The sequence below is a fragment of the Dysidea avara genome, chromosome 9 (assembly GCF_963678975.1).
Source record: "Dysidea avara chromosome 9, odDysAvar1.4, whole genome shotgun sequence".
In the NCBI taxonomy this organism is placed as follows: domain Eukaryota; kingdom Metazoa; phylum Porifera; class Demospongiae; order Dictyoceratida; family Dysideidae; genus Dysidea; species Dysidea avara.
This window is the reverse complement of record NC_089280.1, coordinates 16154358-16170132: the sequence shown is the minus strand read 5'-3', so window position 1 is coordinate 16170132 and position 15775 is coordinate 16154358. Positions and strand designations below refer to the sequence as shown.

The following is a 15775-nucleotide window of genomic DNA, read 5'->3' as shown; positions in this document are numbered from 1 at the left end:
GCAACTTGTCCCAGGTACCAAACACTATTCCCAGAGTATGAAATTGATGAAGTATGTTTTATCTGCTATGTACAATCAAGAGTCCATAATATATGAACTCTTGGTACAATGTTGAAGATTATACCTTAATCATACTACAAATTCTTACATGTAACAACATTGGCTGTTTCCCCTGTAAACCTCACATTTGATTCAAGTTTCCCCAACGTACCAAGACCATGTAGTTTCAAGTGTCTCGATCTTTTAATATAATAAACATACAGTAATAATATTGGTACAAAAACTAGAAGTTTGCACGATATTTCTTCACTTCAACCATGACATGATGGATGTTAATCAGGTCTCCTTTAACACCTAGTTCCTTGAAAGGTGATTGTGACAAGAGTTTAGTGAATCGATGATAGTATTGTATTAACTGCATCAGAGCTCCCTACAGAACAGTAATAACAGTTGTGTTGAAATGTGATATTTACGTAGCATATAAGTGATTTTTAACATGCAGATAGATGTGTGTTCTATTAGAGTGAGTGAGATTTCACTACACCATATTTTGCAGTAGTTCTACATACTGGTATGGTAACATACATAATGGTGAAATTACCTGTAGAATAGCTGTGCCATTTTTGAAATTGGTGAATGTACGCATAATGTCCTGATTAATGAGATCAAGTGCTTTCTTCCAATCACTAGAAAATCCTTTTACTATTTGATGGATGTGTTCTAAACACATGACTTCATGTAACACACAACAGAACCTAACACAAATCTTACTTTCATTGACATTTATTTTTCTCGTTTCACCCCTCTCCAAATATCCCTCATTGTCTTTGACAAAACTAATCATTCCACCAAAGAATGGAGCCAAAACCTACACAGTAGATTGACAAATACACACACTGTGTACAATTTGTACTGACCTCTTCAATGTATTCTTGAGTGCGGGCATTAAGTAGGCCTTGAAATGATACTACTTCTTTAGATCCCTCTGATGTGTGTTCCTAACACACAATCATCTAAAAGATTATCACTTATTGTCAGTTTTCACTCACTGCTAGTACACTCAATAACATATCATAGTTGTTGATGAGGAATATTAACTGTTCTTTCCTCTGCTGGAACTCAGCCGCCATTCTCAGAATGAAGCTCTCAACTTCAGCTTGTAGGGCTGCCAGGCATGTTGTGACCTGATATGAAAATATATGTAACCGGGAGCTAATGCCATGAACACTATACAAGTTAATGTGTGGCTGAAGTTTCGACTACACATATACGTACTGCCAACACATGTTACACATACTAAACCTTTTCATCTTGCTGACTTGAGTTTATGGAGACCAGTGCAGCAGAAAACTCGGCATATCGTCTTGTGATCTGTATATAATGTACAGTTTATATTACTGCACTTCACATAAATTACAGGTAGATAATCCAATGTGTACAATTAATGGCAATCAATTCCCCAAAACGTGGTGGCCTAATTGTAGTTACCAAAGAATATTCTAGGTGGTGGCCTTGTGCTATTGAACCATACAAAGTGCATAGACACTTAACACGTGCACTATAAAGAAGCTAGGCATTATAAAACCGTAATCTCTAGAACTACTATCTAGCATTCCAACAACATTTACACATGATGCTCACATAATGTGGTCTGGTATCAATAGTACCCAGTTTCTGAGTGTTACAATCTCTGACACTTTTAATATTCAGCTCAACTACATGGTGGAACCTGGGCCACATTACTGCCAGCAGGTGATCAGAAAATCTACCAAACAATAATCAGAGTGATACCATGACAAAAACAGATGAGGTATGCACACAGTACATATAGAAGCAACCTTCATGTACCTGTACTTACACACTCATATATGTATGTACTATATACAATCGACTGACATTTCTAAACAAGTGAGATTTCGTCGCTGCATGATAGCTTGATATCTGAAGTTGATATGAATACACAAAAATATTCCAATAGTATCAAAACAGCTCTCCATATAAGACTCAGTGTGTTTCTATGTGACAAAGAGACAAAAATGTAACTAAAAATTAAAAAAAGTCTACTAACCAGCAAGAAGGCTTGGGTCTTGGTGAAAATGGAGTCAAACATTTCTTGAGCTGCTGCACTTGTCAGTGAAAAGAAATCAGCTATGAACAAGTACTCCCGACAAGCATTGTCCATCAGTGCATAGTGGACACTCCGAAATAATTGCTCATAAGAATACTGTAGAAATAAAATCATAAATATTTCAAATACTCAATGAGATTATAGCTTTTTACCTTCTTTTCATTTTTCTGTGCATGTGGTATGACAATAATGGGAGACTCCAAGCCAGTGGTGATCACAGTGTCTCTGCTACCCAACGTGAAGGTTGTGGAGCGATTCCTCAAGCTCACTTTACTAGAGAAAAAACCTACAGCACAGCAAGGGGATAAGACCAGGCATTTTATTTTCATTCCTATACTTCTTCTAGCAGTGTCTTCAATTCCCATAAGATCATCCTTATCAGCACTATCATCATACTGTGGAAATAATTGACATGGTTAAATAGAATTTAAAATTAATTTCCATGGAGTTCAAAGCACTGCAAAGCTAGTGCAAATACGCTCCTGATTTCATGTACCTGTAGTTTCATTAGCTTGGAATAATAATCTTTAAAGTAGGAGTAATATATTTTACTCATAGTATCAACATATTCTGTTTGCATTTCAAGAGCCGTTGGCCTGCTGTGGGCCATTAGGAATTCATTAAAGTACCTACAAATGGAATATTAACAATTTGTCCCATTGTCAAATTTTCTAACCTATAATTGAGTAACTGATTCTGGGCCATCTGATAGTTGGCCATTGGCTTCCTAAACTGGTAAATCTTGCTCAGTAGAAACTCCCTAGTCTTACTGATAGCCTAAGGAGATATGAGATGCACATGTTAGCTAAAATACTGAAACAACTACAGTGTAGTAACGTATGTATGAGAAACAGGACAAACGTGCATCAGTGATTCACCTTCATTTTGAGCTTGATGATGTCTTTCTGGACATCCACCACAGCTGCTATCTCACGGAATTCTTGTTCTTTAATAAAGTTCAACTTATGATCTAGCTCATGTAAGTTCTCTTGAAATTCCTTCTCACTAGCTGGAGTCTCCAGTATATGTCTGTAATATATTTACCATAAAGGTACTACCAATTTAAGAGTTTATAATACAAAGTAGCATCAAACTGCCTATATAGCCTGTACAAACACGTTGGGTAAAGTAGACTTTAGATCAAATTGACACTTTTACTGGTGATCGAGAACCGCTGATAGGTGTCTGAGTATGGGAAACCTTTGCACAGTATAGAACAAACCAAGGTGTCAATGTTCTACCTTACCCAGTGTGTTCGCTGGAATGTACTCCAGTTTGACACTCTCTCTTACTACTTTATATGGTACTATGCATCCCCCTGACATAGAAAAGCCACTGAACCAAGGAAACATGCTACAGTCACATTAAATAAACTTGTAAACAAATTTTAGTGAACAGTCACTATTGAAACTGAAGCTCATTCATGTACAACACACACACACACAGTCCTATAATAACAACTCATTTTGGGTTCATGTTGAAAGAATTACCATGCTAATTGAGGCTGGGATATCTCACTTACACAAATAGCTACACACTACACAAGTATGGCACACAAACTATCTCTGGTCCACTGACGTTATTAGATGATCAGTGAGGTTAATATCATCCACATATTGGCTGAGGTCATCCAGAATGTCCTAATGGTACATGTGATGGATTAAAGAAGAGAGTCTAAGAAGAGTATACCTGTCTATTCTTTAGTTTAGAGTTCAGGGATACTGACTGCTCCTGTAGTGTTTGAATCTCTGAGCTGATGTTACCCAAGTCCATCTGTAGTGAAGTATACGATTAATACGTACACACTAGTGACATGCTATTGTCTAAACACAACTGTATTAACTACAGTACTATACTAGTACACAAACCTGAAATTTGCTTAGCATTCCTTCCATCCGCTGCGTAAGCAAAATATTACATAAAACATTATATACATACACCAATAGTTAATTTTGTATTTCCAAACACTACTGCTGTATTTACACAATATAACCACCAAGTTACTAAACACTCACCTCAAGAATTGTGTCACATGCTTTGATCTGGTAATGGAGGCGAGCAATCTCAGTGCTCTGGCCAATATCTAACATGTGTTAAGGAGGACCATTGAGATTTTGAGATGACAGGATTACAAAACTATTCTTCCAACACTCGTTGGCTCTTATTAGCACACAATGTGAATTTAATGCTTAGCTCTTTGTCTATCTTGTTTTTCCTGTCGGAGAGTATCCTATGCAAAAACCATTAAGCCATTTACATAATCATTTTATTGCAAAAATCACATGTGGTGCCTCATTGGATACAGTCTTCAATGGAGTGTGTTTCCACCTTCATCAAGTCCTTCTGAATTTGTTGAGAATATTTTCTCAAGTCCCAACCCTGTCAAGTCACAGACACACTCAATAAACAGTTGAGGATATAAAGCACATACCTTTCTCAGAGCTTCCTGTACCAGTTCATCTTCTAAGTTCTCCTGAATGTGGCCTGTGTCATATAGCAAACAACACAGACTTAGGACACATGGTCAGCCAAAAAGAATATTATATCTAGATAATTAATTACTGTATGTATGAGGCCAAGTCATTTATGTACTTAAGGTGTGCTTCAGGAATTATGCAGGTTTGAGTGCCCTATGTCTAGATTATTCCAACACAAATATCATCTCTCTACTTTTAGGCAAAAGTGTCTTCACATGCAGCCATTAATGATTCATGGACAGGGTGGAGCATAGCACCACAGATTATGAATCCTTATCATAAACCAACAATGTATCAAGGTTTCTTGTCTATCCCACACATATAATACACACAGAAGAAGAAGGGTTTTATTGTACAGTATATATGATATTTGGCATTGTAAAGAACTCAACCATAAAGGCTAACACACTTGGTTGACATTTTTTCCAGACATGTCTAACCAAGTTATTGTTGATCATGCATATGTATACACTACAAGCATAACTATGACACAGTAACAGACATCTCAATTATCAGCCCCTCAACACTGTGAATAGGATACCTGATACAGTCACAAAACTGTACATCATATAAAATGGTATGCATGTGTATTAATTGTACATGTAGAATACAATGGCAAATACTGCCGATATATGTGTAGTGTGTGTGTGTGTGTTGGGTGCACATGTGCATGCCTTGCATACACAAGTACAGTGAATACTACCTGCTGCTTCATCTAATATATAGTCCTCTTGTGAAGTAATGTCTAGTTGTGCAATGTCCAAGTTTTCTAACCCATCATCATCAAACTAAAAGGCATATACTGTTATAATGATAGTTCTATTATTTTCAAGCACAAGTTTTGGTTGCAATGCATTCAAGAAGCAAAGCATAGTTATTCACCAATACAAGCTTAATACAGCGTTAATACCTTACCGGATTATAGTCTGATTCCGTTTGGAACGCCAAACGAGTTTCTTCCATTTAGTCGATTTATTCTATCTAACGCCCACCTTGGTTATTCCCGTGACACAGGGTATTTCAACATGTCTGCTTCAGTCAAGGTAGTGGTCAGGGTCAGGCCGTTTAACACTAGGGAGATCAACAGGAACGCAAAATGTGTTGTCACCATGGAAGGGAACAAAACCGGTGAGTGGATTGTTCGCGCAATGCTGTTTGGTGGGCCGGCTCGAATCTTTTCAAACCTCATATTTATTGTTCGCTACTATTTGACGTTATTACACACGGTGGAGGCCACTGATCTCTGTACCCTTGCTAAAACCTAGAGACATAAAAGATGGGCGGCGTTGAAAAGCCTACCTGTTGACACGGTCACCCCACGAGCTCGAGGTGATATTCGGGAGTAGCTGTAATGTCAATGTAATCAGCAAAATTATATGTAGTTGTATAAGCAGATTTACACACAAACACCACACCACCTTAAGTACATACATACACTTGACATTGCCAGTTATATACAAAGTCCAGTGGTCCTTCATCAAATTTACAAGCGCAAAGTAATTCTTTATTTGCACGTGTCTGTTTTGGTCAGAGTTGTACTGTTGAGACTTGTGGTGAATGTATTTATCATCTAATTGAGGAATTTCTTACTAGAGATGAACATTATGTAATTATCATTTCAGGGGTTCTCAATCCCAAGACACCATCAGAAGAAGCCAAGACGTTCAGCTTTGACCATTCTTATTGGAGTCATACCGGGGTAAGAAATATACGTGTGCTCCATAATAGCTTTCTTTATAAATTGTTTTAGCCCGATGATCCCAATTTTGCTTCACAAAAGTTGGTATATGAACAAGTTGGCAAAGACATGTTGACACATGCGTTTGAAGGGTAAGTAGTGTACCATATAGTACTGTGTGTATGCAGTAGTGTAAATTACACGTTTTATATATATTCAGAGTATATATATATATATAGTATTTAGATGCTAACTCTAAAAGTGAAAAAAAAATTATCTTTTGATTTTTGTCTTTTATTTGTTAGTAAAAGTGTACTTTATTGTGCATAGATTATATTGCTTAATTGTCTAGTTTATGTATATGCAAACAGTGTACCATATTGGGTCTCCTGAGTGTGTACACAGTGTATACATGAAGGTGTTGTGTTATTATTTGGTGGGGGGTTTTTCTTGTTCCTAATGTAGTTCAGTACAAATTGTCAAACAGGTTTTGTGTCTGTAATTTTATATAGGTAGAGTACTTGTGTAATCCATGTAGTGTCATTACACTATAGCCAATCTTTGTGATCTGTTACAAGAACACATGGGTGCTATATCAAGAGATCTTATTATTTGTATGGCAAAATATTATGGACTCTAGCTTGGCTGTATATATGTTAATAGTTAAAGAAGGCCACTTGGGCAAGTCTCATTGTTTCATTTATGAGATAAATTATATTTCTGGTTGCTTAGAGAGGTGTTGGATTAGCTAGACAAGATGATTTAGTTCCACAGTGATCAGTAACATTTAAATGGCTCTTGTTGTGAACCTTGTATTGTCATAATGTACACATATACCATAGAGTGACTACCTAACCTTCTTCTGTGGTAAATCACCCTGGCTTGTCTGTCTGTTTGTGTGTCAGTCTGAGTATGCATGTATGAAAGGGGACTGTTATTATACACAAGTTTACTGCTATTGACGGGCACCACCACTTGAGGTGAATGGAGTTATTGTTATACCATATAGGTACAACATGTGTATATTTGCTTATGGTCAAACTGGAGCTGGCAAGTCTTACACTATGATGGGTAAACCATTTGATCCTGGTGAGGAGGGAATTATTCCACAGGTGAGTGTGTTATAACTATCCCTTTACACATGAGAACCCAATGTATTCTATGTGATGTATCTGCTCTATGATGACTATATAACTGGCTTTTTTTTGTAGCTTTGTGAAGAATTGTTTCAGAAGATAGAATCTAACTCAGATCCTGAACTAACCATGTCTGTAGAGGTATGTGTACTTGATGTACTCATAAGTACCATATATGTACATATGTATGGCCTAAGTATGTTGTGCAACTCACACACACACACATACACACACACTCACACATACACACACACTAAATGTATTTCGCTAGAGCGCTTATCAGTTTCTGAAACAATTAGGTAAGGGATACTTTTATTGTTTGCCTTGTAGTGGCTTAATTGCTTTCTTTTCACATTGCCTGTATTACAACTGACCATAGTGCATTAGACCATAGTGAAATATATAAGGCTAAACATATGTATGTATACAAGTCATATTTTGTGATTATACCATTCAGGTCAGTTACATGGAGATATACTGTGAAAGAGTAAGAGATTTGTTGGACCCGAAGTCTAAAGGAAATCTTCGTGTCAGGTGTGTATCTAGTAGTTACGTTGTGTACTTGTGATACACACACAACTTGCATCAACCCATACACTTTTGAATATCCATGTGTATACACACACAACACTCACTTTCTCCTCAGAATTTCATTAGCCCTCTAGTGAGATATCCACTCATGTACTTAGCCAAGTATTTACTGTAATTTAGGTTGGGCAGTGGATCGACCCTTGAAGAAGGGTGGGTGGGCCATATGATATAACGATAATCATGATACATGATATAAACTGTTAGAAGTAGTGCTATATGCTTATATCATGATATAGTTATGGAATTTAATTAAGGATTGCAATTTGCACATGTATTTTTTTGTTGTAGAAAACTATCACAAATGTTTTGTTAAATGTTAATCACTACTTTATTGTAGAATATCAAAATCATGGATGAAAAGATAATGTCTAGCCTTGTTCGAACATAAATGTGTATTATGATAATTATTCTATGACATCATGATGAAGCTATATTGTGGCATCACAACAAGCCGTGTGTTGCACATGCACACACAATTTACTTAAATCTTTTCTTTTACAGAGAACACCCTGTACTTGGTCCATATGTGGAAAACTTGGCCAAGCTAGCAGTGACCTCATTTGATGGTATTAGTAATCTAATGGACGTTGGCAACAAAGCAAGGTGAGCAATGATGATATGCTAGTAATAGTAGTGCAGTGGAGGAACGTTTTCCATTGCGCACCATATTCACAAATCTCTTAGTTTTGTATCTTGTATAATGTTTAAAGATAGTTATTTTTCTGTAATAGTTATGGAAACAACAGCACATAGTCCCTTCATAATTCAGTTCAATTAGTTGAATTTCCCAGAATGTGATGTTTATGGTTAAAAATTTTACATTTGAGTAGGGATCATAGAAGCAAAAAAAAATAAAAAATCAAGGGAGGTCACCAAATCCTGCAGCTATTCTAGTGGACATTTAATCCCTACTTCAGTAATATACAGCCTGTCAATAGTAGCCATGACTGAATGATCACTGCTAGATGATTCCCACTTCATTTTCAGTTATATTCCTCTTGTTGTACAGTGTTACAAATGAAGAGGGGTATGAAGAAGTGCCTCTGAAATAGAGCTGGGCAATATTTCAATATATTGTCAATAACGTGATACTGAACTACACAATATATTGTATCGAAGTAAATTATAGAGCCACAATAATATCGTCTAGACAATATATTTGCCAATATCGCCTAGTTAAATCTGGCTAGTGGTTGTGTTTCTTGCACTTGCTATATACCTACAAGGAAAGGCAATTTGGTTATGGGCAAATTCCAGCTGTTGTCTGGCACCATTTCACGTTCTATAATATAATATGATGTAATAATGTGTTATGTAATGTTACTAGTCTCACTGCTTGACAAATTTAATTATACTCAATATTTAATCATATCATGAATATAAGCTTGTCAACATATCGAATAGCATTATTTTCAGTATCGCCCAGGACTACTCTGAAATCAATCCTTTCGCTATGAAAATAAATTACGGACAATTCAGCGGAAGTCATTACTGCACTTCTCACAAATCAACACCTAAGTGGTAGTGGAAAAAGAAATGGTGACACAAAGGTTGACAAGATTTATTGTAGTAAGTGAATAAGCTCATTTCAGGCCTAACTGATGTTGAACAGTGTAGAAATCAAGGCTGTAGCTAATACTATAGTCGAGTTATACTTAGCTGAAGGCATCAGTCAGTTAGTGAGTTAGCAGAAATTTCAGTTCGGTAAAAAATTGTATCTCATCAGAGGTATTTTGTTAGGCACATAAATTATATACCTATACACATGTAACCAATACTGCCAAGTTTGTCATGGAGGTACGTAAAAAAGAAAGGGAAATTTTGTGATCCCTATTAGGTGGAATTCTCTGAGACATTTATTTCCTAAAAGTCAGTTGCCATGGTTACACTAATGTAAACCATATGGTGATCACATGCTTAAAGTATGTGTGATAATGCATGGCTGTGAAGCCTGTCCTGTGAGCATGTATATGGATGAGTTATTTGATGGTCATCATTGATGTATGGTAATTTGTCAAGTCAATCCATTAACAGCTGAATTCCTTGCAAGCCATCACCAAATTGTCGAATCATGTTATACAAGCCTTATTGTGCACAAAACTACTGAACTGAGGAAGTCAACTATGCAATTGCTTATGTTTGCATAATAAATTTGGTGCGACCAGCATGAGCAAGCAACCGGAAACTCAACTATAAGTATTTACACGTTGAGCTGAGCCCTAAAAAAACAGCTAAATAGAAAAGTGGAAAAAGAAATAACATTTCAACCAACCATGTGATTAGTGGTGACAGTATAGTGGTACTGTATCAAGAACAAACACACAGTGTGGCTCCATTACAAGTTCGGGGCTGCATACATTTATTGCTTCCCAATGGTGTTGATTGGTTATAAATAACAATTATGTCACACATTTGAATCAAAAGATTTTGAAATGTTTAAGTAGTACTTACTACAAATGAGCCAAATTGTGTTTGAGGGCTCATCAGCTCAACATGTACATAATATATGCTATTTACATTTCTTACCTTTTGTTTATGGTTTAAATTCCATTTTTAGTGTTGTACCTCATATGGAAACAGTGTCTTGGTAGTCTAACAATAGAAGTTTAACCTTTTATAACAAAAAAAATCCATCAGGATGTTTTTCTTTGGATGGCACTATGACACCATTTATCAGCGGTAACAACTAACAAGAAACCATGACTGTTGACACCAACCGAAACAACTTAGCTGATAAATGGCCACTTGCATGCTGCCTTCTGACCAATTTCTTCTGACCCAAATTACATGGTGATTTTCTGTCTTTCCAAGACCGATCCTACAGTTTGTATGAAATAGGGTGGCTAGCTGAAATTTTGGTGAGCTGTAGTTGTGTTGCCTTCGGTGGGATGGGCTTTGGTATCATATAAATTTTGTAGCCAGTGAAATCTTGAGACAATTAACACTGGACAATAAATACAATGGCTATTGATAGTAGTGCCAACAAGTGCCACCATAGACTATTGACCCTGACTGCTTGGAACAACTCAGGTACTGTATCAAGTACACTAGTTGTACATGTATATGTAGTATGTATGCTGTGTGTCACTGTGTATGTATGTGGTGATGTGTGCCTCTTGTTTGTAGGACGGTAGCGGCTACAAACATGAACGAGGTCAGTAGCCGGTCACATGCTGTCTTCACCATCGTCCTCACTGAGAAGAGGTAACTAGCTAGTTCACAACCTCATGTTTGATTTATCATGTTTATTTTATCATCACAGGCTAGACGCCATGACTGGTCTCTCTACAGAAAAAGTATGAACTAATCTTTTCCCTCCTATAATGATGTCTATATTCACCATAGGTCAGTAAGATGAGCCTGGTTGATCTTGCTGGTAGTGAGAGAGTGGAATCGTCTGGAGCTACTGGAGACAGGCTTAAGGTATTGTATAATTCTTCATTTTAGTGGCCACCACTACCTCTCCAAAGGACACATTAATAGGGCTCAAACATTGTGTAGGTGATAAGGCCACCTCTTTATTGAGACCATAAGTTTGACCATGTACAAGGTGGTATGATAAGATTTCACTGTATGTAACTCTCAGAAAGGACACAAGCTTATAAAGTTGAATGACTGAATCGTGTTCCCAATAAGCATGCACACAATTATTTAGTCCCCTGAAATACAGGACACTTCACCAATAAGAACCCTTTTTCAAGATGTTATTTTTGACAGTTACAGTAACTTACCGACAGTATTAATAATTCACTTGCTATAATTTTATTGTGGTGAAGCATACTGAATTTTGTTAATCTACAAAATTAAATTTCTTACCCAGCAATCACAACTCCGTAAATAAGGCAAATAACTGTTAAACATATGGTGTATGTATATAGATGCACATGATGTGTACACACACACGCCCTTACACTTGCATGCATGCACACACTTCATATTTGCAGTACTTACAATGCATTGAGTGTCTGTTTGATACACCATATATTCTTCATATTGATATCTCATAGGAAGGTGCTAATATCAACAAGTCACTAGCTACCCTAGGAAAAGTCATACATTGTTTAGCAGATCAGGTACGTCATGTAATACTGGTAATGTGTATATGTAAACTTCTATGATGATTGTAGTCTAGTAAAAAAGCCAAGAAAGGAGGGAAGAAGGACTACATACCATACAGAGACTCTGCACTCACATGGATCTTAAGAGAAAACTTAGGTACAGTAAATGATTGTGTGATTTTGGGTTACCTCACCACATTACAGGAGGTAATTCAAAGACAGCAATGGTGGCTGCCATCAGTCCAGCTGATATTAACTATGAGGAGTCTATGAGTACATTACGGTAAGGGAGAATGGAACTGTGATGTCATATCTCTCTCTCTCACACACACACACACACACACATGCATGCACGCACACACTCACTCACTCACACACTCACTCACTCATGTATATAAGTGTTCTGTTTTGTGTTGTCACTTCAACAGATATGCTGATAGAGCTAAGCAGATTGTGTGTAAGGCGATCGTCAATGAGGACCCTAATGCCAAGGTATTCAAACAGTATAGCAGTCTGGGGATCAATTTGTACGGTAACTTCAGCTTGTTCCTATATACATATGCCACATAATTCTGATTGCTAGAAGTGCTTCCTTATATAGTGGGTGCTCTTTTGGTAACTGTTAGCAAGTTTACAAATAAGCTGTTTTCCTGGTCTGTGTTCACTGCTCAGTTTCCAGGTTTGGGGTTTATATAACTGCTATGTCTATAGTCTATATAGATGGTAACTATTGTACAATCAATGGTGATGTTGTATGTAGTGTATAATAGTATTGATAACAACACTATACTGTCTTTGCAGTTGATTCGTGACTTAAAGGATGAGATATCAAAGCTTCGTGGTTTCATTAGAGCTGAAGGCTTGGAAGGAAAAGTGTCAGCTTTAGGTGAGTCAATGTACATGGAACTTGTTAATATGTATGTACATTTGGAGTGGTAAATATCTGGCACTTAATTTTAAGATACCAAAGTCCAAATGATATCACACTAAACATTTTCCATATAATCACAGGTTGTCTTTGTGAATAGTTAAAGACAATGAACATAATGAATGCTAGCTGCAAGAAGGGACACTGCCACATTTTGTATATATTATGCTTTAACAACTAGTAGTTATTGTGGTGTTCATGACTTGGAAATTTCACAAGAAATACAACCATTAAATTTCAGCTGCTTGTAGGTTAGTACCATGGCCATTTCTCTAGTACCATACCCAGAGATGGGCATTGCCCTTTCTTGCTGCCCTTGTATTAGCTATTAATGTACTGTAAGTCACTCACCATTTTGAATTTTCTTCAACTACGTACAGTTTTATAATAGAGGCATGCCTCAAAAACATGGCATCTGATGGAGTATGTTCTGTTAGAGTATTTTACAATATTATGCAAAAATACTCTAATAGAACATACATTATGCATTTACCAACAATTCTATAGGTTTATATTCAAGTATTTGTCTTAGTGTACATACTGTAGTCTCATATTGATATTACAGGACTTGTTGGGCTAGTTAATCTGCAACGAGGCAGTGGTGAGCCAGGTCATGTGATGACTCGAGAACTGGCACTGGAGAAGCTAAAGGTACCACAATTGTGTTTGGTGTTTGTTGCTAGCTGTTTGGCCTTGTAGGAGACTGAGAAGATAATGGCTGAACTTAACATGACCTGGGAGGATAAGCTGAAGCGAGCTGAAGAAATGCAGCAGCAAAGGTATGTATATGTACACACACACAAACACACACACACACGCACACACACGCACACACACAGAGTCATACGTATTTACCATCAAATACATTGCTATAGGGAAATACAACTAGCAGAGATGGGTATTGCATTACATGAGGAACGTGGAGCTCTAGGAGTGTTCTCACCCAAAAAGGTACACCAACCCACTCACTATTAAATACCTGTACAACTATATAAATGTGTTCTGTTATGTAGACACCACATTTGGTGAATCTGAATGAAGATCCCTTAATGTCGGAGTGTCTTCTTTACTACATCAAGGAAGGCATTACCAGGTCAGCCACATCCACTATAGTTTATGCAGCAGGAGCCATTCCTAAATGTTATTTGTAGGGTGGGTAGCAGAGGTGATGTGGTTCTTAGTGGAGACTACATCTTTGAAGATCACTGCATCTTTGAAAATGATGAAGGTAAAAGTTACAGTTACAATACTTTGACACTTGTACTGACGTGCGTGCGTGCGTACGTGCATGTGTGTGTGCTTACCACTTGGCTATGCTGATAATCGAACGGTTCCAGGCTCGATACTTGGTTTTGCCCAGTTGCTGTTGTTGTTTCCTTGAACAAGAAACTTTAACTTACTGCTCTAGTCTACAGCTGTGTAATGGGGACCTGGTGATCTGGAAAAGCAATTGCCTTTGTCTTTGTCTAGCTTAGCCGTGTTGGGGTCATTGTGGAACTTTGTGTTCCGTGTCCTCTCTCTGTGTTACTTGGACAGTCCTCATGTGGGTTACCAAGAAGGATTTTCCTGCACAGACTTGAGTGCCAAAGTGGCGTGCTGTGCATTGAGCAGCAATAACTGTGTTTTGCACAGCTTCCAGAGGCTTTGCTTGCGCATGTGTGTGAGCGTGTGTGTGTGTGCACGTGTGTGTGTGTCACTGTGTGCTGCTGCTCATCATTTACACTTTCTGTTATTGATTTAGGCACAGTTCATATTATTCCCCTTAACAACAGTGAGACTTATGTTAATGGTTTCCTGATAGCTGATGCAACTGAACTGAGAACTGGTTAGTATATATTAGTGTATATTGTGTTTGTTGTTTGTTTGTGTTTACAAACTGTGTGCAACAACAGTACTGTCCACTTGTGGTACATTTCCATACTCCGTTTCATAGGATCAAGAGTGATCTTAGGCAACAACCATGTTTTTCGGTTCAACCATCCTGTACAAGGTAAAATATGTGTGTAGTTAACTGTGTACTTTATCTGCATTCTATCTAATGTGTGTGCTGTGTTGTACTGTTCATTTTTGTTTCTAGCACGGGAAATGAAGCAAAAGAACCATCAGAAATATTCTGGTAAGGCTCACTTTAATACCTTGTGTATAAATGTATGTATATAATTTTAAAGTTATTAATCATGTATATGATCAGTTGCACCGTTCTGTATTCATTGTTTTCATGCACTGCAGCAAAGAAATTTTTTGTATTTTGTAAAATAATAATCTTTGTGAATATTTTGAAAATGGCTAAGTATAGACACGACAGGAATCTTTGATAGAAGGAAAAGTTGATGGATCCACACTTCATCAGTTTTGACAAAATTATTGTTAATGAAATCACAAAGTTATGGATCAAAACACCCACTTTAATGGTGCTTATCAAAGTTTGAATGATTAAAGTTGGCAGATTATGCTGACTCATCAAATTTGTTGATTTTTAAAAATGTTTCTTTCATGTTATGCTACCTACATGTTTTAGTGCCTAGATTTTTTGTGACTTAAGTTGATAGTGTATTGTACACATACATCACTCACTATACTTACTGTACATTCCAGAGATGTTAGCAGCTAATAGTAGAACTGCCAGTCCTCTCAGCAGCACATTCAGCAGTGCTAGGAGCTCTCCTGTTGGCTCAACCATGGCTCTGGACAGTGATAATACCACTTCTGACTGGTCGTTTGCTCTGAATGAGTTGTTAACGGGTGAAGGTAAAGATATCAAGAAAGACATGGAAGTGAG

At 37.2% G+C, this 15775-nt stretch overlaps 2 protein-coding genes across 5 annotated transcripts in view; one reads left to right on the top strand and one right to left on the bottom strand.

Annotated features, from left to right (window-relative positions):
- Nucleotides 1-221: 221 nt before the first annotated feature.
- On the bottom strand, nt 222-5663 carry LOC136267799 (vacuolar protein sorting-associated protein 52 homolog). Of its 2 annotated transcripts, XM_066062979.1 has the most exons (22): nt 5521-5663; nt 5309-5393; nt 4560-4612; nt 4432-4507; nt 4144-4211; nt 3997-4026; nt 3818-3901; nt 3707-3768; nt 3007-3157; nt 2805-2905; nt 2625-2757; nt 2466-2523; nt 2281-2414; nt 2069-2224; nt 1897-2015; nt 1642-1765; nt 1303-1371; nt 1050-1184; nt 918-998; nt 772-868; nt 602-720; nt 222-430 (listed from the first exon to the last, which is right to left on the bottom strand). In XM_066062979.1, the coding sequence occupies exons 1-22, from the start codon at nt 5566-5568 to the stop codon at nt 284-286; spliced, it is 2130 nt and encodes a 709-aa protein (XP_065919051.1). In that variant the 5' UTR covers nt 5569-5663; the 3' UTR covers nt 222-283. The 2 variants fall into 2 exon arrangements, with proteins under 2 accessions (XP_065919051.1, XP_065919050.1); XM_066062978.1 differs by having other exon boundaries at nt 2281-2523.
- Nucleotides 5576-15775, top strand: part of LOC136267798 (kinesin-like protein KIF1A) — a 23731-nt gene continuing 13531 nt past the window's right edge. For all 3 annotated transcript variants that reach the window (XM_066062976.1, XM_066062977.1, XM_066062975.1), the window contains exons 1-24: nt 5576-5733; nt 6228-6304; nt 6356-6435; nt 7293-7395; nt 7495-7560; nt 7877-7953; nt 8512-8613; nt 11137-11214; nt 11273-11306; nt 11356-11433; nt 12018-12083; nt 12138-12225; nt 12273-12351; nt 12497-12560; nt 12870-12954; nt 13562-13647; nt 13696-13775; nt 13872-13947; nt 14010-14089; nt 14148-14224; nt 14738-14821; nt 14930-14986; nt 15074-15112; nt 15592-15775. In XM_066062976.1, the coding sequence (XP_065919048.1) occupies nt 5631-5733; nt 6228-6304; nt 6356-6435; nt 7293-7395; nt 7495-7560; nt 7877-7953; nt 8512-8613; nt 11137-11214; nt 11273-11306; nt 11356-11433; nt 12018-12083; nt 12138-12225; nt 12273-12351; nt 12497-12560; nt 12870-12954; nt 13562-13647; nt 13696-13775; nt 13872-13947; nt 14010-14089; nt 14148-14224; nt 14738-14821; nt 14930-14986; nt 15074-15112; nt 15592-15775 (1943 nt within the window). In that variant the 5' untranslated portion in view covers nt 5576-5630. The remainder of the gene's footprint in view (nt 5734-6227; nt 6305-6355; nt 6436-7292; nt 7396-7494; nt 7561-7876; nt 7954-8511; nt 8614-11136; nt 11215-11272; nt 11307-11355; nt 11434-12017; nt 12084-12137; nt 12226-12272; nt 12352-12496; nt 12561-12869; nt 12955-13561; nt 13648-13695; nt 13776-13871; nt 13948-14009; nt 14090-14147; nt 14225-14737; nt 14822-14929; nt 14987-15073; nt 15113-15591) is intronic.